This window comes from Canis lupus, chromosome 24 (genome assembly GCF_003254725.2).
Source record: "Canis lupus dingo isolate Sandy chromosome 24, ASM325472v2, whole genome shotgun sequence".
Taxonomy (NCBI): domain Eukaryota; kingdom Metazoa; phylum Chordata; class Mammalia; order Carnivora; family Canidae; genus Canis; species Canis lupus.
In genome coordinates this window covers 23784631-23809981 of record NC_064266.1, presented here as the reverse complement: position 1 = coordinate 23809981, position 25351 = coordinate 23784631, and the positions used below count along the sequence as shown (strand labels likewise).

Sequence of the window (25351 nt, the reverse complement as noted above, 5' to 3'; positions counted from 1 at the left end):
TGGAGCTTGGGGCCAGTGTCAGAGCTAGAGAGAGAGATTTGGTGTCACCCATCTAAATCTGATTGGGTCAGGATAATTATTTGTCCTGTTTCAAGCAGGGATACTGGGTGGAGGGAGGGTACAACATCTGTATCACTTGTCTTCAGAGTATACTTTGAGATGGGATATTTTAAAAAGCAAATGATTAAAAAAATAATAAATAAAATTAAAAGCAAATGATTGTGTTTAACCCTAAAAGGCAGGCATTTTAAAAATATTTAAGTAGGAGCCCTTCTGGTTTCACATGACATTCATTATTCATCCATTTCACATGAGTTTTTTGAGTGGCCAGTTGTTTGGGTGAAGGGCTGTGGATCCAAATAGATTTTGATGAATGGACTGATTTTTTTTTTTTTTAGAGAGAGTGTGTGTGTGCATGTGCATGTGCTAGCACGGTGGTGGGGAGGGGCAGAGGGGGAGAGAGAATCTTAAATAGGCTCCGTGTCCAGTGCAGAGCCCAACTTGAGGCTTGCTTTCAGGATCCTGAAATAATGACCTGAGCCAAAAACAAGAGTTGGACACTTAACCAACTGAGCCACCCAGGTGCCCCTCACTCACTGATTTTTAATAGGAATAAATGAGAGGCTGTATACTTAGGAGATGATTCTTGTCTTCAAATGCCTAAAGGGTTTTAAATTAGCGTGTTGTCAATTCTTCATGTGCAGATGACAGAATCCCGACTCAGACTTCCCAAATTATTATTATTTTTTTAAATAATAAATTTATTTTGTATTGGTGTTCAATTTACCAACATACAGAATAACACCCAGTGCTCATCCCATCAAGTGCCCCCCTCAGTGCCCGTCACCCATTGCACCCCCACCCCCCGCCCTCCTCCCCTTCCATCACCCCTAGTTCGTTTCCCAGAGTTAGGAGTCTTTATGTTCTGTCTCCCTTTCTGATATTTCCCACACATTTCTTTTCCCTTCCCTTATATTCCCTTTCACTATTATTTATATTCCCCAAATGAATGAGAACATACAATGTTTGTCCTCCGATTGACTTACTTCACTCAGCATAATACCTTCCAGTTCCATCCATGTTGAAGCAAATGGTGGGTATTTGTCATTTCGTATTTGTCATTTCTAATGGCTGAGTAATATTCCATTGTATACATAAACCACATCTTCTTTATCCATTCATCTTTCGTTGGACACCAAGGCTCCTTCCGCAGTTTGGCTATTGTGGACATCGCTGCTAGAAACATCGGGGTGCAGGTGTCCCGGCGTTTCATTGCATCTGAATCTTTGGGGTAAATCCCCAACAGTGCAATTGCTGGGTCGTAGGGCAGATCTATTTTTAACTCTTTGAGGAACCTCCACACAGTTTTCCAGAGTGGCTGCACCAGTTCACACTCCCACCAACAGTGCAAGAGGGTTCCCTTTTCTCCGCATCCTCTCCAACATTTGTGGTTTCCTGCCTTGTTAATGTTCCCCATTCTCACTGGTGTGAGGTGGTATCTCATTGTGGTTTTGATTTGTATTTCCCTGATGGCAAGTGATGCAGAGCATTTTCTCATGTGCATGTTGGCCATGTCTATGTCTTCCTCTGTGAGATTTCTCTTTATGTCTTTTGCCCATTTCATGATTGGATTGTTTGTTTCTTTGGTGTTGAGTTTAATAAGTTCTTTTTTTTTTTTTTTTTTTTAAGATTTATTTATTTATTCATTCAGAGACAGAGAGAGAGAAGCAGGCTCCATGCCGGGAGCCCGATGTGGGACTCGATCCCGGGTCTCCAGGATCACACCCCGGGCCGCAGGAGGCGCTAAACCGCTGTGCCATCGGGGCTGCCCGAGTTTAATAAGTTCTTTATAGATCTTGGAAACTAGCCCTTTATCTGTTTCCTTTTTTTCTTTTTTTTTAATTTTTATTTATTTATGATAGTCACAGAGAGAGAGGAGAGAGAGAGAGAGGCAGAGACATAGGCTGATGGAGAAGCAGGCTCCATGCAATGGGAGCCCCACATGGGATTCGATCCCGGGTGTCCAGGATCACGCCCTGGGCCAAAGGCAGGCTGCTAAACCGCTGCGCCACCCAGGGATCCCACTAGCCCTTTATCTGATAGGTGTTTTGCAAATATCTTCTCCCATTCTGTAGGTTGTCTTTTAGTTTTGTTGACTGTATCCTTTGCTGTGCAAAAGCTTCTTATCTTGATGAAGTCCCAATAGTTCATTTTTGCTTTTGTTTCTTTTGCCTTAGTGGATGTATCTTGCAAGAAGTTACTGTGGCTGAGTTCAAAAAGGGTGTTGCCTGTGTTCTCCTCTAGGATTTTGATGGAATCTTGTCTCACATTTAGATCTTTCATCCATTTTGAGTTTATCTTTGTGTATTTTGAAAGAGAGTGGTCTAGTTTCATTCTTCTGCATGTGGATGTCCAATTTTCCCAGCACCATTTATTGAAGAGACTGTCTTTCTTCCAGTGGACAGTCTTTCCTCCTTTATCGAATATTAGTTGACCATAAAGTTCAGGGTCTACTTCTGGGTTCTCTATTCTGTTCCACTGATCTATGTGTCTGTTTTTGTGCCAGTACCACACTGTCTTGATGACCACAGCTTTATAGTACAACCTGAAATCTGACATTGTGATGCCCCCAGATATGGTTTTCTTTTTTATTTTTTTTTTTTTATTTTTTATTTATTTATTTTTTTTTTTGGTTTTCTTTTTTAAAATTCCCCTGGTTATTCGGGGTCTTTTCTGATTCCACACAAATCTTAAAATAATTTGTTCTAACTCTCTGAAGAAAGTCCATGGTATTATGATAGGGATTGCATTAAACACGTAAATTGCCCTGGGTAACATTGACATTTTCACAATATTAATTCTGCCAATCCATGAGCATGGAATATTTTTCCATCTCTTTGTGTCTTTCTCAATTTCTTTAGAAGTGTTCTATAGTTTTTAAGGTATAGATCCTTTACCTCTTTGGTTAGGTTTATTCCTAGGTATCTTATGCTTTTGGGTGCAATTGTAAATGGGATTGACTCCTTAATTTCTCTTTCTTCAGTCTCATTGTTAGTGTATAGAAATGCCATTGATTTCTGGGCATTGATTTTGTATCCTGCCATGCTGCCAAATTGCTGTGTGAGTTCTAGCAATCTTGGGTTGTAGGCTTTTGGGTTTTCTATGTAGAGTATCATGTCATCGGCGAAGAGGGAGAGTTTGACTTCTTCTTTGCAGACTGCCCAAATTATAATAAAAAGTGAACCTCCTGGCCTTTGTAACAGAACAATCCAAGGTAGATCCTGACTTCAGGCCTAACTGGATCCAGAGACTCTGTGATCTCATCAGGACTAATTCTTTCTCCATCTTGGCATGGACTAGGTTCAGGAGGGCTCTTCTTGAATATTGGCAAGATTGGCCCCTAATAGCCTCTGACTTTTATACCCTCAAAGTATCAGGTCCCTTGGAGAGGGTGACTATTCTTCAATAAGCATAACAAAAACCTTGGAACCAAGTCACATTGAACTTATTTGGGTAATATGCCAATTTGTAAGCCAAATACTGTGGTCAGCCTAAGTCATGTATCTTTTCTACTTCTGGAGCTCCTGACTGGCTCAGTGGTGGAGCGTGTGACTCTGTATCTTGATGTTGTGGGTTCATGCCCCATGTTGAGTGTAGATATCACTTAAAATAAAATCTTTAAAAATATATAGGGACACGTGGGTGGCTCAGTGGTTGGGTGTCTGCCTTTGGCTCAGGGCGTGGCCCCAGGGTCCCAGGATCAGGTCCCACATCGGGCTCCCTGCATGGAGCTTGCTTCTCCCTCTGCCTGTGTCTCTGACTTTCTTTCTTTCTCAGTCTGTGTCTCTTATAAATAAATAAATCTTAAAAAAAAAACAAAAAAACAAAAAGGAAAACCACAATGCTGCTACTAGAAAAGGGGGAAATTGATGCTGGGTGGCAAAAATAACAGATAGCCATAATAGGGAAGACCTCTTTCCTATGTCACTCATTTCTACAGACTATTGGTTTATTTGATAGTCCAACTAAAATTTATAGAGATTTCTTGCTTGACAAAATGCAAGTATGTGTTTCTTAGTTCAGTGAAAATAATAACCACACTGATGTAATGCTTTCTATGTAACAGGCCCTGTTCGAAGCGTTTTAGATATGTTTAAGAACTAATTTAATCACCAAAATGGCTCTAAGATGTAAATGGCCCTACATGTTAATTTTTTTTTTTTTTAAGATTTTATTTATTCATAAGACACACACAGAGAGGCAGAGACACAGGCAGAGGGAAAAGCAGGCTCCATGTAGGGAGCCCGATGTGGGACTCGATCCTGGAACTCCAGGACCATGCTCTGGGCCAAAGGCAGGCACCAAACTGCTGAGGCACCCAGGCGTCCCAAGCCCTATATGTTAATACCCCATTTTATTTTATTTATTTATTTATTTTTAAATTTTTATTTATTTATGATAGTCACAGAGAGAGAGAGAGAGAGAGAGAGGCAGAGACATAGGCAGAGGGAGAAGCAGGCTCCATGCACCGGGAGCCCGATGTGGGATTCGATCCCGGGTCTCCAGGATCGCGCCCTGGGCCAAAGGCAGGCGCCAAACCGCTGCGCCGCCCAGGGATCCCAATACCCCATTTTATAGATGAGAAAATGAAAGCACAGAGAGATTAAGGCACATAGGTAGTGTTTTATGTGAATAGCTGGCAGTCTTTAGGCATTTCTGTTCCGCCAGAGTTCACTCTATATCATCTTGTATAGAAACTTGTTGGATGGGCAGCCCCGGTGGCTCAGCGGTTTAGCACTGCCTTCAGCCCAGGGCAGGATCTTGGAGACCTGGGATCGAGTCCCACGTTGGGCTCCCTGCATGGAGCCTGCTTCTCCCTCTCCCTGTGTCTCTGCCTCTCTCTCTCTCTCTCTCTCTCTCTCATGAATATATAAATAAAGTAAAAAACTTGTTGGAGATACTTTTGGAACATTCTTTTTTTTTAATGATTTTATTTATTCATGAGAGACACACAGAGAGGCAGAGACATAGGCAGAGAGAGAAGCATGCTCCATGCAGGGAGCCTGATGTGGGACTCGATCCTGGGACTCCAGGATCATCACTGGGTCAAAGGCAGATGCTCAACCGCTGAGCCACCCAGGCGTCCCTAAACGAAAGTTTTTATATGTGTTTTAGGTCTCCCTTAATCTTTAAGGTCTCCGCCTATCCCAGCTTTTTCTTTTTCTTTTTTTTTTTTTTTTCTGGTCTCAACAAAAGAGACAGGGTCTCGCTATGTTGCCCAGGCTGGAGTGCAGTGGCTATTCACAGGTGTGATCCCACTACTGATCAGCACGGGAGTTTTGACCTGCTCCGTTTCCGACCTGGGCCAGTTCACCCCTCCTTAGGCAACCTGGTGGTCCCCCGCTCCCTGGAGGTCACCATATTGATGCCGAACCTAGTGCGGACACCCGATTGGCATAGCGTACTACAGCCCAGAACTCCTGGGCTCAAGCGATCCTCCTGCCTCAGCCTCCTGAGTAGCTGGGACTACAGGCGCACGCCACCGCGCCCGGCCCATCTTTTTCTTATTGTTGAAGAACCCAGACTGACCTGCTGAGTTTCCTATAGTTTGGATTTTACTGATTGTAGATTCATAGTACAGTTAACATGTTCTTGCATCCTCTATATTTCCTGCAAGTTGGCACTGGATCCAGACTCTGGATACTACTACCTTTTTTTTTTTTTAGCTTTTTACTTGAAATAATTTTAGAATTACAAAACATTTGCAAAGAGAGTACAGAGAGATCCATATACTGTTCACCTGGCTTCCTTTAATGTTTACATCTTACATAATCAAGGTACAGTCTTGGAGACTAAGAGAATAACATTGTTATAATACTGTTGAACAAACTGTAGTTGTTCAGAGTTTACCTTTTATCCCATTGTTCCTTTTTGTTATAGCATTTGATTCAGGATGCCATATTGCATTTAGTTGTTATGTTTCCTCGTTCTTCTCCCATGGTTGAGAGTTTCTCAGCTCTTCATTGTCTTTTATGACCTTGACACTTTTGAAACATACTGGTCAGGTATTTTGTATAATGTTCCCCAGTTTGAGTTTGTCTGATGTTTTTTCATAGTTAGATTGAGATTATGGATTTTGGAGAAGAATTCCACTGAAGTGAAGTGATCCTCAATGTATTGGATTGGGTATATATCTTATTGAAAGATCTTATTACTGGTAATGTTATGCTTAATCCTTTGGTTATGATAGTACCTGTCTTGTTTCTCTATTGTAAAGTTGCTATCCCTTTTTAATTCATAAATATTTGGGGGATATATGTAGGGACTCTGTAAATATCTTGTTTCTCATTAAGTTTTTGCCCACTAGTTTTTGCACTTATGGGTTGATTTGCCTGCACCAATTATTACAATGGTGTTCTAATGGTGACTCTTCTATTTCCCTCATTCCCTCTTCATTTAGAATTGGGATTCTTCTGTAAGGAAGAGTTGTCCCTTCTTCCTTATTTATTCAGTCATTTATTTTATATCTGTATGGATTCATAGGTATTTATTTTATTCTCTGGATTATTATCTATATTATCTTTATTTTGGTGCTCAAATTGTTCCATCTTTGGCCATTGGGACACTTTCTGGAACCACAAGATGCTTTCTTTAGGCTTATCCAGTACTGAAATCAACCACTCCTCCAAGGAGCCCTGCTTTCTTTTATTGGATGTTATTTAGAAAGCAAGATCTGGATGCTAGGTGTGTTCATTGCTATGGGAATGACATTATCTTGGGCCTTCTGGACTAGAAATATAAGGATACTACTTCTTTTGAACAAGCTGAATGCATATCCTTCTTGATATGAGAAGCTTAAAGACAATGTTTGTCTTATGCTAAATGATATTTTTTTATGATCAACCATCGGAAAAATATATCAAGATAACTAAATAAGAATTTTTGCTTCATTCAATTTATCAGTTAAGAGTTTAGACACTTTATTAGGGTGCCTGGCTGGCTCAGTCAGTAGAGCATGTGACTCTTGATCTTGGGGTTGTAAGTTCAAGCCCCATGTTGGGTATAGAGATTACTTAAAAATAAAATCGTAAGAAGTTGAGACACTTGGGACGTGTGGGTGGCTCAGTGGTTGAGCGTCTGCCTTCGGCTCAGGGTGTGATCCCAGGGTCCTAGGATCGAGGCCCACATCGGGCTCCCCATAGGGAGCCTGCTTCTCCCTCTGCCTATGTCTCTGCCTCTCTCTGGGTGTCTCTCATGAATAAATTACTTAAATCTTAAAAAAAAAAAGTTGAGATACTTTAGCTGAAAAAAAAAACATATTTTAGAATAATTGGCAATAATTAATTAGTTTTTATAGTTAACTATTCTGAAAATTTAGTTGTTGGATAAGAATTCCATGAATCAGAAATTTTATTTAATTTCTCTGGTGTACTTTTCACAGATGTTATTTTGGGGTGTACTCTAGGAAGAAGAATGGCTTAAAGTTATGGGTTCTTTGTGTTGTTGGGTTTTTTCTTTTTAAATGAGTATTTTGTTTATTCCCCCATACAGGCATTTTATGAAACGTATTTTTTTTTATTTATTTTTATTTTTTTTTAAAGATTTTTATTTATTTATTCATGATAGTCACAGAGAGAGAGAGAGAGAGGCAGAGACACAGGCAGAGAGAGAAGCAGGCTCCATGCACCGGGGGCCCAATGTGGGATTCGATCCCGGGTCTCCAGGATCGCGCCCTGGGCCAAAGGCAGGCGCCAAACCGCTGCGCCACCCAGGCGTCCCTGAAACGTATTTTAAAATGTTCCCAGCAAAACATTATTGGGACCTTGTTATATATGTTAGAATTTGGGGCCCCTGATTATTATTTTATACATGGTGTAGATTCACTTTTATATTCTAGAGGGTTTTGTTACTCTATAACTCAGATGTTCCCAAATGTACTGTAGACCATTCCAAAGTTTTCAATCTTGTGCACCAAAATATGGACATTATAAAAAGTTTATCATAAAGATCAATTTATTCCAGTGAAAATATTTTGAGTTTATGTTCTTCCTATACTTTTTAATGCTATAGATGGTGGTAGTAAATGGTAGTGTTTTTTTTGTTTGTTTGTTTGTTTTTTAACGTTTTTTACATGAGGTTGACTCTTCCCTCAGGTCAATTATCTATTAAGTAATATGAGATCATATTTAATCATGAAGATAGCAGAGCCATATTCCAGGTACTTGCCAGAGAACACATTAACAAATTCATAGGTGTACAATGTCTAGCAAAGGCATATCTGAGAGAAATTACGTTTCGGACAACTGACTGAAAGTATACAATTTGTTCTTCTGGCTACATACTGAAGAATCTCCCTCTGGATTAAACCAGTGAAGAAAAATAAATAAATAAATTAATAAATAAATAAATAAATAAATAAACAAACAAACAAACAAACAAACAAACAAACAAACCAGTGAAGAATTATGACCCTGGACAGCATCTTTTTGGTCCTTTGTTGAGTTGCTTTTACTGCTCTGTGGTCAGATGCTATTGGCTAAGTGGGGAGTTACCCTGTGAAGTGGCCTGATGAATCATGTCCTTGGGTCTACAGTAAAGATATTAGTGAAGGGTTTAATAATTGTGTTACACAGCAACCTCTTTATGTGGCTCCTTGGGGGAAGTTTCTTTTTAGTCCTCGTATAAGGATGGGTTATAGCTGTCTTGAGCAATAGCATTTATTTTACAGCCAGTATGTGTAACTGTGTAACTGATTACGTTTCTTTCTAGGGTGGGTCCATGAAGTTTAAAGCCATATTTAAGACCCACTCATTATAAATATATAGTTGTTGTTTTTTTTCTTCAAATAGGCTTTGTAGCTTTGGTTTTGTTTTGTGTATCTTTGAATTGGTAATTCAGTCACAGGTTTCAGAAATCAAAGGTACAGAAGACAATATGATTAAAAGGCACCTTTCCACACTTTCCTTTAACCACCCATTTGTGTTCCTGGAGGGACCAGTTTCTTACATGTACTTCTGAGACATTGTAGGCATATATAAGCTCATACATTTTGTAGTTTCTGTGTGTCCCTTTCATATTTTTTCTTACCCTTCACTCAGTGTCTTTTAAATTTTTCCTGTTTCTAGTAATTATGAGTTAATGCTCATTGCTAATGATTCAGAAAATGAAGAAAAGGTAAAAGAAACCAAATATTTTCTATAATCTTATCAGCAGAGATGGTTGCTATATTTAAAATTTTTTTAAAAGATTTTATTTATTTATTCATGAGAGACACAGAGAGAGGCAGAGACACAGGCAGAGAAAGAAGCAGGCTCCACGCCGGGAGCCCAATGTGGGACTCGATCCCGGGTCTCTAGGATTACACCCTGGGCTAAAAGGCAGCACTAAACCGCTGGGCCACAGGGGCTGCCCTATTTAAAAAAAAAAACAAAAACAAAAAAAAAACACATTTTTTAAAGATTTTATTTATTTATTCATGAGAGACAGAGAGAGGCAGACACAGGCAGAGGGAGAAGGAGGCTCCATGTAGGGAGCCCAACGTGGGAGTCGATCCCGGGTCTCCAGGATCATGCCCTGGGCTGAAGGCAGTGCTAAACCGCTGAGCCACCCGGGCTGCCCTATATTAAAATTTTTAATATCTAAGTTTTATGCTTATTTTGAGATATTCTCATTGAATACATATATTCATTTTCTCTCAGTTAAATGGATTAAGGCTTATAAATACTTAAATAAAATTCGATCATATTGACATGCTGTGTTATGTCCTTTTCATTGAAGAATATTTCACGGACATCTTTCATTCAGTAAATGATTATCTGTAATATAACTTTTAATTTTAACTCTTAACTTTGAAATAATTTTAAATTTTCAAAAGGTTGCAAAAATAGTACAAAGAATTCCTGTTTACCCTTCACTCAGCGTCTTCTAATGTTAACATCCCACATAATACACTGACCTAAACCAGAAGATTAACATTCATACAATATTAATATCTATTATTAGAATTTTATCAGTTGTACCACTAATGTGATCCAAGATTTTTGTGGTCCAAGATTCAGTCCAAGATCCCACATTACATTCAGTTATTGTGTATCCTTAGTCTCTTCCAATCTGGAATACTTCCTCAGACTTAATATTTTCTTTCTTTTCTCTTACTTTCTTTTAGAGAGCATAAGTAAATTGAGGGGAGGGAAAGAGGATCTCAAGCAGATTCCCTGCTGAGCACAGAGCCGGACCTGGGGCTCCATCCCACGACCCTGAGATCATAACCTGAGCCAAAATCAAGAGTCAGACTCAACCAATTGAGCCACTCAGGCGCCCCTTAATACTTTTAAAGAGCACTGTCCGGTTATTTTGTCTCTTGATTTGGGTTTGCCTGGTGTTTTCTCATGATTAGATTGAAGTTATGCTTTTTTGGCAAGGATACACATTTTTGGCATAAGGACCACAGAAGTGTTTTTTTCCCTACTCAGTGAATCATTTCAGGAAGTACTTGATGTTGATAGTGTGAACTGTTCAACGTATTGCTGGTGATGTTAACTGTGGTCACACAATTAAAGTAGTGAATGCCAAGTTTGTCCACGTAAAATTATTTTCCCCTTGCAAATATGGTTTCTCATATTTTTACTCACTGATTTTAGTATCCCTAACAATCTTGTCTTTCAATATTATTACTGTGGGGTCTGCCAACTGGTGATTTTCTATTTCCACCTTTCCTTCTACATTTGATATTTATCATTCTCTGTAAGAAAGAGCTTTCTTTTCTCTTCCACTTATCTATTTATTCAGTTATTTATATCACAGTATGATTTTTAACTATAAAGTGTTTCTATCTAGGTATCTATACATACACATGTATACATATAATTCATTTAGGTAAATCTCTACTAATGGAAATTAGGATTATTTTTTATTTTTCAGTCCTCTGAGCACTGTAATAAACATACAGTTATTTCCCTAGGATAAATTGTTGTAAGAACAATCATTTCAGTGTCAAAAGACATATACTTTAAAAGTACATATTTCTATGTAGAAAAGTTAATACATGTCAGTCAAATATGCAGCACATAAAAGTGACTGCCCATTTCCCCACACTAGGAACAGCATTTCTCACCAGCTTCTAATTTGTTGTCATATTTTCGGGAATAGAGCAAAGTATACATAAACACTTTTTAGAGTGGGTAGAAATTACAAGGAAATCAGAGAAAGGTCATAGTTTAACGTAAAACTTTCTCCTGAGAGTTGCCCCACAGTGGAAAGGAATGTTCTTTATGGAAAAAAGTTCCACATCATCTGAAGTGTTCAAGGTTTACAGCCACTTGCTGGGAATGAGGTAAAGGGGGTTGGACATACCGTGAGGCCCTTCTTGTTCCTGGGAGTATCTAACTCTTTGGTCTTTGGCCATCTGCATATGTCTCTGAAGTAAGCGTGAACTTGGATGTTTTTACTTTTCAGTGGTTGAAGGCCTCTCACTGTTGGACTTGGGAGTGTCTCCGTATTCTGGAGCAGTATTTCATGAAGTAAGTGTTCTTGTTTTCTTTTCTGAGTACTAAGAGTAGTTTATAGTCACAAATACCAAAGTCTAACCTCTGTTTTGTACAAATATTTGAAAAGATCTATTTTTGAAAATCATGTTTAGAAACAGACCTTTTTTAGATGTCCTCTGCATAGGAAGGAGATTTCACAATTGCAGTGGAACTGATCCAGATTAAGATTGTAATTTGGGAAAGCAGATGAGACTTCTGTAGAAGTTACCATTTTTATTGGCAAATAAATTGTAAAAAGTTCCCAGTTCACAAATACGTTGTACGCTAATTGTCATGTAATTGGTTTTTTGGAACATGCTTTCTCATGAAAACTGTGTCAGCAATGCTGGTTTTTTTCTTTTATTTTTTTAAAGATTTTATTTATTTATTCATGAGACACAGAGAGACAGAGAGGGGCAGAGACACAGGCAGAGGGAAAAGCAGGCTCTATGCAGAGAGCCTGACTTGGGATTTGATCCCGGGTCTCCGGGATCACACCCTGGGCTGAAGGCGGCGCTAAACCACTGAGCCACCCAGGCTGCCCAACAATGCTGGTTTCTTAGAAAGCCCACAAGAACCTATTTAACCCATAACATTAGTTCTTAAAACAGTAAAATCATTCTTAGGTCACCATCATCTCTTGCTTGGGTTCCTGCAACAGCTTCCTGACAAGGCTTTCTCCATTCAGTCTTGCTCCTTTACTTTTTATTCTGCAGCCAGAGTTATCTTTCTGAAATGTGAATCTGAATGTTGTTAGTGTCCTGCTTAGTACCTTTGCTCACCACTGAATCCAAGATAAAAACCAGACAGTGGCATACAAAGCCCTGTGGGTCCTGCTTACATTAACCACATTTCTTTCTTTCTTTTTTTTTTTTTAAAGATTTTATTTATTTATTCATGACAGACACAGAGAAAGAGAGAGAAAGAGGCAGAGACATAGGCAGAGGGAGAAGGAGGCTCCATGCAGGGAGGCCCGTGGGACTCGATCCCAGGTCTCCAGGATCACACCTTGGGCTCAAGGTGGCACTAAACTGCTGGGCCATCGGGGCTGCCCTAACCACATTTCTTTCCACTCTCCCTTCCCCATTATTTTTTTTTTTTTAATTTTTTCCCCTCCCCATTACTATTGGCTATATCGTTTTAAAGTAGAAGTCTTCTAATTTGAATTCTTAACCCCTCATTATTTATTTATTTATTATTTTTTTTAACCCCTCATTTTTACAATTGTCTCCCTCACACATACTTTGAGAACAACTTTTTTCTTTCTTTTCTTTTTTTTTTTTTTTTTTTTTTTTTTGTTCTTCTGTCTAGTTTTCTGAAAGCATTCAGCCTGGTTCTCATGGAGATAACAACTAGCTTTTGCATTCTTATTTCATTAGTTTTGTATTACTATCTAATTGAACCACAATAATAAGAACTGCTAGCAGAAACAGGGACAATTTAAGACTCTTAATAAGCACACAATTCAGTTATTGGGAACAGATGTGTGTGTGCATATGAAAGCATAGTCCACTAGCCATGAGGGCTTGGTGTGCGGTAGTCGTTGGGCAGTATGTTTTCTAGACAGAATAGGAACCCCTTGAGAGAGTTCTAACATATTTCCATTATGCCCCAATACTATAATCTCTCTTACCTATGTGCTTTTGCTCATTTTGTTGTCCCTTTATGGAGCGCTATTTTTCCCTCTTTTTGTGATTGGCTCTATTATTTAGGTATTAACTTAGATTTTACCTCCTTCTAGAAGCCATTCCTCATCACCTAGACTGATTAGTTGTTCTTCCTGAACATCTTCCAAAGCATCTTGTGCTTATACTTTTAGTGGTTCATATATTACTCTTGAAATTGCCTCAAAACTTGTTTTACATATCATGACATATATTCCTCAGAACAAGTACTGGCAACTTTTCACTCAGTATTCCTAGTGCCTGACTCTATACCCATATATGTATTCCAATCCCTCCCTTTCTTCTCTCTTTTAATAAAGTTTTGTTAACTACATACCCAATGCCAGCTACCCTGCTAGATGCTAGGGATACAAAACAAGACGCAGTCCTTGGCCTCATGGTATTTATTTCTGAGAGCAACAAATAGTAAATAGTAAAAAGGAAACAGATTTCAGAGCAAAGAATATCACCATAAAGATGGTTATTTCATAATATTATTCATCAAGAGAACATAACAATCCTCATGTTTATGCACCTGACATCAGAGTTTCAGAATACATAAAGAGTGACAGAACCGCAGGAGAAATAGATGAATCCACAATTATAGTCAGAGATTTCAATATCCCTCTCTCAAGGATTAATACCATAAGCAGACAGAAAATCAACAAGGATGTGGAAGCCTGGAATAGGATGTCAACCAGCTTGACCTCATTGACATTTATATAATATTCTATTCAACAATAGCAAAACACATAATCTTTTCAAGTGTACATGGAACATGTACAAGATAGACCATATTCTGGGTCATAAAACAAGGCCCAATGAATTTAAAAGGATTAAAATCATACAAAGTATATTCTCTGACCTCAATGGAATTAAATAAAAAATTAATACTAGGAAGATGTCTGAAAAATCTCCAATTATTTGGAAACTAAGTAACATGCTCCTCAATAACCTATGGATCAAAGAAGAAATCAGAAGGGAAATTAGTATATTGAACTGAATGAAAATGAAAACACAACCAATCAAAATATGTGGGATGTCACTAAGCAGTACTTGGGGGAAATATATAGTGCTAAATGCCTCTATTGGAAAAGAAGAAAGGTCTCAAATTGATGACCCCTGTTTCTACCTTAAGAAACTAGAAAAAGAAGATAAATTTACCTCAAACTAAGCAGAATAAAAGAAATGAGATCTGAGTGGAAACAAACAAAATGAACATAATAGCAAAAAACACTGAAACACAATTAGTTCTTTGAGATGAACAATAAAATTGATAAACATTTGGGAACGAGGATATATATTCAGTATCTTGGTTGACTTTTCATGAGTGTATACATAGGTCAAAACTTATCAAATTGTGTACTTTAAATATGTGCAGTTTATTTTATACTCATTATACTTCTATAAGGCTGAAGTTAAGAAAAAGTGGGGGCAGCCCAGGTGGCTCAGGGATTTAGTGCTGCCTTCAGCCCGGGGCCCGATCCTGGAGACCTGGGATCGAGTCCCATATCGGGCTCCCTGCATGGAGCCTGCTTCTCCCTCTTCCTGCCTCTCTCTCTCTCTCTCTCTCTCTGTCTCTCATGAATAAGTAAATAAAATCCAAAAAAAGAAAAAAAAAAGAAAAAGTGGGATTTCAGTTAAATCATAAATAAGTACATGTAGAAAAATAAAACTGAGTACAGGGTAAAGAGTGATGGTCATGTATGTGTCCGTATTTTATAGTGTGTTCAAGGAAGACACTCCAAGGAAGTGAAATTTGAATAAATGATCTAAATGAAGTTAACAAGCCATATATGATGACTTCCCTGATTTGGGAATGTGGTTGGCATTTGTGAGAAGAAGGCAAGTGTTGCTAAGGCAGAATGAGCAAAGAGGAAAATATTAAAGACAAGTTGTGAGAAGTTAGGAGTCAGATTATGTAGCAGTTTTTATAGACATGGTAGTTCAGATTATCTATTTTTAATATAATTATTTTTAATGTCTAGAATTTATAATATGAAGGTGAGAGCTTCTTCCCAGACTCAAGTTTATAAATTCTCAATTGGCTGGTGAGCCCAGTTAGGATACTTCTTGTCTGATTTAGTTTCTAGGAAGACTTCATTCAAATCCTCAATGGTCATTTGATCAAATGGAATTATGTTCTTCATCTTCTCCAGCTCTATCATATTCCTTATTCCTGGAGAGAGACCAAAACTCAGCACAACTTTTTACATCTTTTTTCGTCAGCATCCTGGAATAGGAAGATCATTTAACTTCTCAAAGTCATTTGCCAAGCCAGCCTTTACCACACTGGCCATGTGTAAGTCTAATTGATAGCAGGTAGATTCTTAGGTAGAGTAGCCAGCTTGGTGGTAAGGGTCTCATTCCAGGACTTTAGGAAGTTAAGTGGTCTTTTGGTCTTGGGTTATGATCTCCCTAAGGATTACTCAGTAAATGCCTTTCATTTTTATTTTTATTGATTGATTGATTGATTTAAAAGATTAAGTAGTAGATTAAGTAGTCTCTGCATCCATACATCCAGCATGGGACTTGAGCTCATAACCTCAGATCAGGAGTCACATGTTTTACCGATTGAGCCAGCCAGGTGCCCCTAAATGCCTCTTAGAACAAGTTTTTGCTCAGCCATCTTGAGATCATTTACCAGCCCTGGTGGTCCACAGTAGCAACCGGATTTTGTTTTTACTATGCTGAGAAAATGGAGACTTTTAAACCAGGAGAGAAGTGATTATATTTATTTTACATTTAAGAAACACTGCTGTGGATACTGTGAGGGTAATTGACTGTAGGGGCAAGAGGTAAAGCAGGGAAAAAGATTAGGATGGATGCTTAGGCAGTAGTTTAAGAAGATGATGGCGGCTTGTAGCAGTGTGGTAACAACAAAGATGTTGAAAAGCGATTAGATTCTTTGAAAAAGTACTTAGGGTAGCCGGGGTGGCTCAGCAGTTTAGCACCGCCTTTGGCCCAGGGCGTGACTCCGGGGTCCTGGGATCGAGTCCCACATCGGGCTCCCTGCAGGGAGCCTGCTTCTCCCTCTGCCTGTGTCTCTGCCTCTCTCTCTGTCTCTCATGAATAAATAAATAAACTTATAGTTATAAAAACAATTAAAAATAAAATTTAAAAGTAATTAGGGGGACACCTGGGTGGCTCAGTGGTTGGGTGTCTGCCTTCGGCTCAGGGTGTGATCCTGGAGTCCTGGATCAAGTCCCATATCAGGCTCCCTGCATGGAGCCTGCTTCTCCCTCTGCCTATGTCTCTTCCTCTCTGTGTGTATGTCTCTAATGAATAAATAAATAAAATATTTTTTAAAAAGTAATTAGATTTTAGTCATATTTTTAGAATTAGACCTATTAATAGATTTTATATGAGATATGAAAGCAAGAGAGAATTCAAAGATATGATTCAAAGATAGTACGTTCTTGTCCTGAACAACTGAGTGAATGGTGGTATTATTTAGTGAGATGAGGCATACTGAGGGAGGAGCAGGTTTTAATGGGGTGGGAAATAAGAGTTCAGATTTCACCATATTAAGTATAAAGACATCCAAATGATGATGTTAAGCCAATTGGCTATACAAATGTGAAACTTGAGAGGTTCAGGCTGGAGATATAAAATTGGGATCTGTCAATCTATAGATGATACTTGACAATGGGCTTATTGTGATCACTTGGTGTGATAGCCAGCTTCCATGATGGCTCCCAAAAATTTCTAACTCCTGGTATTCACACTTGTAGTCCTCTTTTACATTGTACCAGAGTTGGCTCATGTGACCAGTAAAATATGGCAGAAATGATGGTATGTCATTTCCTAGATTAGGTTATAAAAGACCCTGTGGCTTATATCTTGGACTTTTCTGTTTTGATAAGACAGAGAATAGACAACCTTTATGAGGAGTTTGGCTCTAAAGGAAGATCAAGGAAATGGTATAGTAGCTGAAGGCAGATATATAGGAAAGACATTTTATTTTTTATTATTTTTTTAAAAGATTTTATTTATTTGAGAAAGAGAGCACATGAGCAGTGAGGGGAGGGGCAGAGGGAGAGGAAGAAGCAGACCTTCTCCCAGCAGGAAGCCCTACTTGGGGCTGAATCCCAGGGCCCCAAGATCATGACCTGAACCAGAGGCAGACAGCCAACCGACTGAGCCACCTAGGAACCCTGGAAAGACATTTTAAATATGAGAATCTGCCCTATATTTATCACAGCATAGCCATGATATGGAAGCAACCCAAGTGTCCAGGGATAGTTAAATGGACATGCGCACACTCAAACCTACCCATACTTACACACACAGTGGAATATTATTCAGCCATTAAAAAAGAGTGAGATCTTGGTATTTGCAACAACATGGATAGACCTAGAGGGCATTGTGCTAAGTTAAATAAGTCAGGCAGAGAAAGACAAATATCATATGTTTTCACTTATATGTGGAATCCAAAAAAACAAAGCAGGGGGCGCCTAGGTTGCTCATTTGGTTAAGTGTCTGACTCTTGATCGTGAGTTCAAGCTTGAAGTTGGGCTCCATGGTTGGCATGGAGCCTACTTTAAATAAATAAATAGAAAGCCTGCTTTAGATAGATAGATAGATAGATAGATAGATAGATAGATAGATAGATGATAGATAGATAGATAGATAGATAGATAGATAGATAGATAGAAAGAATAACAAGTGAATAAGCAAACAGAAAGGAGAAACAGACTCATAAATACAGAGAACAAACTGATAGTTACCAGAGTGGAAGGGGGTGTGGAGGTGGACAAAATAGGTGAAAGGGAGTGGGAGATACAGGCTTTCAGTTAAGGAATAAAAGGTACAGCATAGGAAATATAGTCTGTGGTATTATAGTAGCATTGTATGGTGACATGATAGCCACACTTGGGGGAAACATAGCATAATGTATAAACTTGTTGAATCACTGTGTTGTACACCTGAAACTAATGTAACACTGTGTCAACTACACTTTAATGAAAAAAATTATGTGGGAGAACCTGGCTAGCTCAGTCAGTAGGCTCTGTTTTTTAGAGCCTACTTAAAAAACAGGAAGAAAAATAAAAACAGAGGGGGACAAATCATAAGAGACTCAAGTATAGGAAACAAACTGAGGGTTCCTGGAAGGGTGGTGGTTAGAGAGATGGAGTAATTGGGTGATGGGCATTAAGGAGGGCACTTGATGTAATGAGCACTGCAACTTGTGGATCACTAAATTCTACCCCTGAAACTAATAATACACGATGTATTAGCTAAGTTTAATTTAAATACAATATTTAAAAAAAGAAATAACATGTAAAAACTATCAAAATTTAAGAAAATAAAATACCAAAAAACCAAGAGAATCTGCATATTTAGTTGCTGATGGGAATAATCCTGTGGATAGAGAATTGATGTTGTAAGAAAGGATAATTGAATGAGCAGTATCTTTGAGGAGGCAAGAAGGGATATAGTTCATAAGGGGAGGATTTGACTTCAGCTAAGAGGAAAGGAAGTTTGTTCATTGTTAATGGGTGATAGGGAATATAGGTATAGATACAGGAAGTTGGTTAACTGGATAGTGGGAAAATAAGGTGGTTCTCATTTAATTGCTTTTCTCAGTAAAATAAGAAATGAGGTTGTCATTTGGAAGTGACAAGTGGGGAGGAAAGCTGAAGGTTGAGGATAGGGCAAGATGTGAAAAGTCCTTTTCAGAAAAAATATGTCAAACAAATGAATGGAAGAGCCATATCTAGTCATATAACCATTATTTAAAATGTTTCTGTGAGAAAATGCATTCTTACTCCTCACCAGTATATGGTTGGGTGTTTTTACGTGTAAATAAAAGGGGATAATGATATGAGATAGTAATTTCTAACTACAAGAAGCCTTGTTAACTCTATACTTGTGTAAAATAACCCCTTTACCACTGAACAATTGCTTACACCAAACATAGTGGGGATGACCTCAAAGTCAGAGTCCCTTGCTTCTTTCCTGATTATGAGTTAATTTGCCTGTAAGCTCAGTGTTCATAAATATAGAGATATCTATATTTCAATAGTTTCTTTAAGTAATAAAACATAAATAAATAAAATTATGTCAAACCAAGTGAAAAGAACACTTTGGAAGATAAAGTTCATCGTTGCTTTGCTTTTTTTCCTTTTCTAGTCTACAGGCAGTTTTATTATCTAGTTCTTAGGGAAATGTAAAAGTGGAGAAGAAAAATTTGCACAGAGAAAAAGAGAATTTGGCAACCATGTTAGATTCTATGACTACCTTCGGCAGATGTTTCTATTTTCTGTGGTTAGCCAAGTACTGATTGTAAAATTGTGAGTTCGTTCATATTTACTCTACCCTGATTGGGAATGGTCACCGACATGAAAACAGCATGAAGACAAATTATATTGACTGTATACTTCTCTATAATAATATATATAATTAAACTAACTACTATGTACCTGTTAGCTCATTATGGAAACCAGCCCATTTGCTGATAGGCTTTTTGAGAATTATTTGTTTTGTAATTTCGGAGACCTACTTCGTCCCATTCTAAACTATCTAAAGCATCAAAACACTTTGAAAGCAGGTTATTGGTAATCTAAATATCAAGTTACTACTTCTTACTAACAAAGATAAATGCAAAAAGAATCCATTAGTAGATAGTTATAAAAAGTTTAATTCTTTTAGAACTTTGAAAGGCAAAGTTGATGCCTTTGTGTTTTTGTTTTTTGTTTTTTTTGTTTTGTTTTTGTTTTTTAAAACAGGAGGTTGCGGCAGCCTGGGTGGCTCAGTGGTTTAGCGCCGCCTTCAGCCCAGGGCCTGATCCTGGAGACCCAGGATCAAGTCCCACATGGGGCTCCCTGCATGGAGCCTGCTTCTCCCTCTGCCTGGGTCTCTGCCTCTCTCTCTCTCTCTCTCTCTCTCTCTCTCTCTCTGTGTCTCTCATGAATAAATAAATCTTTTAAAAAAAAAGAATAGAAAACAGGAGGTAACAAGTTGATTTCAGACAGCTAACATACTGACGTTTACTGTATGTGTGTTGGACACTGTGCTAAACACTTTGTGCCCATTACCACTTACTCCTCCCAAGAACTTTGTGAAATAGATCATATTCTTATTTTATAAATGAGGACTCTAAGGCTTAGAGAGAGAAAAGGTATACACATGGAACCTTGCTTTAAACCTGAGTTTGATCCCAAATCCTTGTTCTTTCTACCACACTCACTTGCTGTCCCTAAAAAGCCTGTAGTGACCTTTGCAATATTATAGGACACATTTTTGCATGTGGTTGCCAGAGGTGCTCCTGAGTCACCGGCAAGGGCTCACTAAAACCAAGTCATGTACTATTCTTCTGGTTCTGGTAGATTGGTGAACTGGCCAACTCTCAGTAGGCCAACTCTCCTGCTGTTTTATGGTATTGGAAAGTATCAAGATAGCCAGGATTGAGGGACTGAGATCCTAGAGAGGAAGGTACCAAATGTGAGACTGAGAGTCTGTACTGCTTTCTCCTTAATGCATTTATCAATATGTAAGTGCCACAGGCTGAGACCAGAGAAAGAAAGGAAATTGATGGTTAAGAGGCTAAAGAGCTAAGCAGAGCTATTGTCAGTCTCACAGTGCTAGAGAACTACAAATTCAAGTGCGTGGTCAACCAAAGTGGCAGGGCTCTGGTAAAGGTTTGGCAGCGGTGGTGGCTGCTGCTTCTTCTGTTTCTCCTCCTCCTCCTTCTCCTCCTCCTCCTCCTCCCCCTCCCCCTCCTTCTTCTTCTTCCTCCTCCTCCTCCTTCTTCTTCTTCTAAGATTTTATTTCTTTATTCATGAGAGACAGAGAGAGAGGGGCAGAGACATAGGCAGAGGGAGAAGCAGGCTCCCCATGGAAGCAGGTTCCCTGTGGGGAGCCTGATGTGGGACTCGATCCCAGGACCCTGGGATCACGACCTGAGCCAATGGCAGATGCTCAGCCACTGAGCCACCCAGGTGCCCAGGTCTTGGCTTCCAGTTGGGTCCTCTGAAGGACTACACTGAATGGAGGAATAAGGGTAGACCACATATAGATTAGTCTTAACAAAAACTAAATTCAGCTTAATTAGCTAGCTCTAATTAGATTAAGGTGATGCAATTCTGTTTTAATTGCTTGCCAGAAGTTGAAGAAATCCTTTCTGGAGGAAAACACCTCATATAGGACCTCTACAATGTCCATCATTCATTCAAAATTTACCAAGCATAGGGATAGAAAAAAATAGGCACTAAAGATTCACAGGTAATGCAGATACTGGAGTTATCAAACTTGGACTCTAAAATAACAATGCCAGTGATTAATATGCACAAAAAATAAGTCCAAGGTAGAGAATTTATCTCTGGGAACTGGAATATATAATAATGAATCAAATGGAAATTCTAGAACTGGGAAGCATAATAGCAAATTAAGAATGCAATAGGCAAATTTAACAGCAGATTAAACAAAGCTAAAGGAGGATTTGTGATCTGGAAGATAGATCTATATAAAATACCTAGACTAAAGCTTGGAGAGAAAAGGATAGAAAACAGAAAAAAGGGATCCCTGGGTGGCGCAGCAGTTTGGCGCCTGCCTTTGGCCCAGGGCGCGATCCTGGAGACCCGGGATCGAATCCCACGTCGGGCTCCCGGTGCATGGAGCCTGCTTCTCCCTCTGCCTGTGTGTGTCTCTGCCTCTCTCTCTCTCTCTCTGTGTGACTATCATAAATAAATAAAAAGTAAAAAAATAAAAATAAAAAAAAAGAAAACAGAAAAAAAAAGAGATCTATGAGATATAGTAAAAAGGTTTAACATACATATAAATGGAACTCCATGGGAGAAGAGACAAAATGAGGCAGAAACAATATTGGAAGAGATTAGTAGTGGAAACGTTTTTCAAAATTTATGAAATATTTCAATTCAAGAAGCTCTATAAACCCAAGCAGGATAAATTCAAAGAAAAACATACATTTTAACAAAACTGCTCAAAATCAAGGACAAATTTCAAGCAGCCAAAGGAGACATTATCTCTCAGAGATGAAGGTAAAGACATTTGCAAGAGAATAAAAACTGATAGAATTTGTTTCCAGCATTTAAAAAATTATAAAAAGGCAGGATTATGGTCTTCAACAGCATCATGGAATATAAGAAGGAATAAGTAACAGTGAAAAAGGTAGATATGTGGGTAAATCTAAATAAATATTGGCTGTATAAAACAATAATAATGCTTTATGGGTTTAAAATACATGTAGAATTAAAGCTATAGCACCAGTAGCAGAAAAGGTTGAGAGTAGCTATATGGATTTAAGGTATTCAAAGATCCTTATATGATCTAGAAGGTAGTAAAAGTAGTCACTTATATTACATGCTAATTAAAGTCAAAGACCTATTCCATAATTTGTGGGTTAATCACTGAAAGAATGGTAGCTAAGTGTATAACCAATAAGCTAGTAGAGGAGAAAATGGAATAATAAAAAATAATGCAGAAGCAAGCAAGAAAGAGAAAATGGGACAAATGGAAAATAGTAAGATGGTAAACACAAATACATCAGTAATTATATTAAATGTAAATAGACTAAAAAACTAAAAGATAACAGTTGTGAGATTAAAGAAAATAATTATTTGCTGCTTTTAAGAAACATATAAGGACATACAAAAAAGTAGAGTGTAAATATATAGGAAAAGATATATCGATCAAACATTAACCCAAAGAAGCTGATGTAGATATACAGACATCGGAAAAAGAAGACTTTAAGGCAGTAAACATTATTAGAGGTAAAGAGGATTATTTTATAATGATAAATATAAGAGTTTACCCAGAAGATACAGTAATTCTTCATGTAAATATATCTAACTACATAGCTTCAAAATATATAAGGCAGAAATGACATAACTAAAAAGAGAAGTAGACAAATCCAGTCATGGAAATTTTTAATATACTTCTGTCAATCACCTGATACAACTAACAGACAAAAGAAATCAGTAAGGATATAGAAGATTTGAACAAATTATTAACATAGTTAACCTAAGTGTTATGTATAGAATGCTGCACCCAGAAGTATTAGTATGCACATTCTTTTCTTTTCCAGTGTACATGGAATATTTACCAAAATTGACCATATAATGGACCATACAGCAAGTCACAACACATTTTAAATTATTGAAATGATAGAGTATTTCCTAAGACCACAGTAGAATTAAGCTAGAAATAAATTATAAAAATATAAAAAGAAAACTTAAAATAATTGGAAATTATACAGTATACATTTCTCAAAGAAGAAATCTCAGTGAAAATCAGAGGTTTTTTAAAAAATATTTCATTTATTTATTTATGAGAGAGACAGAGGCAGACACAGGCAGAGAGAGAAGCAGGCTCCATGCAGGGAGCCCAATGTCAGACTTGATCCTGGGATTCCAGGATCACGCCCTGGGCTGAAGGCAGATGCTCAACCACTGAGCCACCCAGGCATCCCGAAAATCAGAGTATTTTGAAATGAATGATATTGAAAAGCCAACATTTCAAAATCTGTGTGATGCAGCTAAAGCCATATTCAATGGAACATTTATTGATTTAAATGACTACATTAGGAAAGAAGAAAGCCTAAATATCAGTGATCTATGTATCATTAGAAAAAGAAAAAGTAGTTGTACCCAGAAGAGATTGAAGGAAGGATTATATATTGTATTATAAAGTTAGGAAATTAATGAAATAGAAAACAAAAGTATATTATTCAGAAAAGCCCAAAGTTTGTTCCTTGAAAGACTGATTAAATTGAGAAATCTTTGACAAAATTGTCTAGATTAAAGAGAGAAGGTACAAATTACCAATATTGGGGATGAAAAAGGGAAAATCACTATAAAATAAAAATTATATATTATTAATTAAATATGACAGTAAATTTGAAAATTTAGATGAAATGGACAAAATCTATAACTTACCTAAACTGGCAAGAAAAAATAGCAAATCTGAATAGTGTTTTGTGATAGAAATTGAATCTGTAATAAAAATATTTTAAAGAGGGCAGCCCGGGTGGCTCAGCAGTTTAGCGTCACCTCGGCCCAGAGCCTGATCCTGGAGATCCGGTATTGAGTTCCACATCAGGCTCCCAGCATAGAGCCTGCTTCTCCCTCTGCCTGTGTCTCTGCCTCTCTCTCTCTCTCTCTCTCCCTCTCTGTCTCTCATGAATAAATAAATGAAATCTTTTTAAAAAAATCTCTTAATGAAAACTCATGCCAGGATGACTTCACAGTGAGCAAATTTCCCCCAGTATATGAGGAGGCAATAACACTAATGATATAAAACATCTCAGAGGACAAGAGGCAGTAAAAGATTTCCCAATTTATCTTATGATTTCAGTAATCTTGGTCCACTATGGAGTTTCCCTTGGTTATTCTGTATGGCTTAGATCTAAAACTTACCTCGTACCTTTAATATGTTTACAGTTCCTCAACAGATATTTAACACATGTTGTATTTTGTCCTCTTTACTCAGTTCAGCAGATAGTCCCCATGGCAAAAAATGATCCAGTGACCCTAAATTATTCTCCCTTGTATGGACACTGGCCAACTACTACAGAACAGTATTCTTGGAAAGAGAGATTTTTGCTGAGAGAATAGCTTCTTTCCCATTCCCTGCTCTGGAAACTGATAATAATAAGATTTAAATTAATTTATTTGTTGTTTGTTTTTCTCCTACAGACTCCATTAATAATATACCTCTTTCATTTCCTGATTGACTATGCTGAATTGGTATTTATGGTAAGTAACCTTCCATGTAAAAGCAATATGTATATATCTTTAGAGTCTTTTATCTTGTCATTTTTGAGAAAAATTATCTTTGGGGAGCTGAGGAGTTTCTGAGAGTATAAAAGCAAAAACCTATCCTTAATTTGAATTCAAGGAACTATGATAGTATTATGGAAGTACGGGGAGTAGTCTGACATCTGACCACTTCCAATTCCTTATACTTGCTTTCTGGACTATGTAGTCTCAAACTTTGTAGCACCAAGATTCTATGATTGGTTTTAATTGTGGTGCCAGTATAGAGGCACCTCAATTTCCTAAGCCAGTATAGAGGCACCTGAATTTCCTAAGCATTCTGCCAAGAGATTCCATGCAGTGGACATAGGCCTGATGAGACTCTCAGGGGCAATAACCTTCAAAGCTGAGATGACAAGGCTGTTTTGAGAGATAGTAATTTGGA

General features: G+C 37.9%; 1 protein-coding gene across 4 annotated transcripts in view; it reads left to right on the top strand.

The window, feature by feature from the left end:
• PIGU (phosphatidylinositol glycan anchor biosynthesis class U) overlaps nt 1-25351 on the top strand; it is a 94693-nt gene that overhangs the window by 2677 nt on the left and 66665 nt on the right. For all 4 annotated transcript variants that reach the window (XM_049100550.1, XM_049100551.1, XM_035705961.2 and 1 more), the window contains exons 2-3: nt 11455-11519; nt 24847-24906. In XM_049100550.1, the coding sequence (XP_048956507.1) occupies nt 11455-11519; nt 24847-24906 (125 nt within the window). The remainder of the gene's footprint in view (nt 1-11454; nt 11520-24846; nt 24907-25351) is intronic.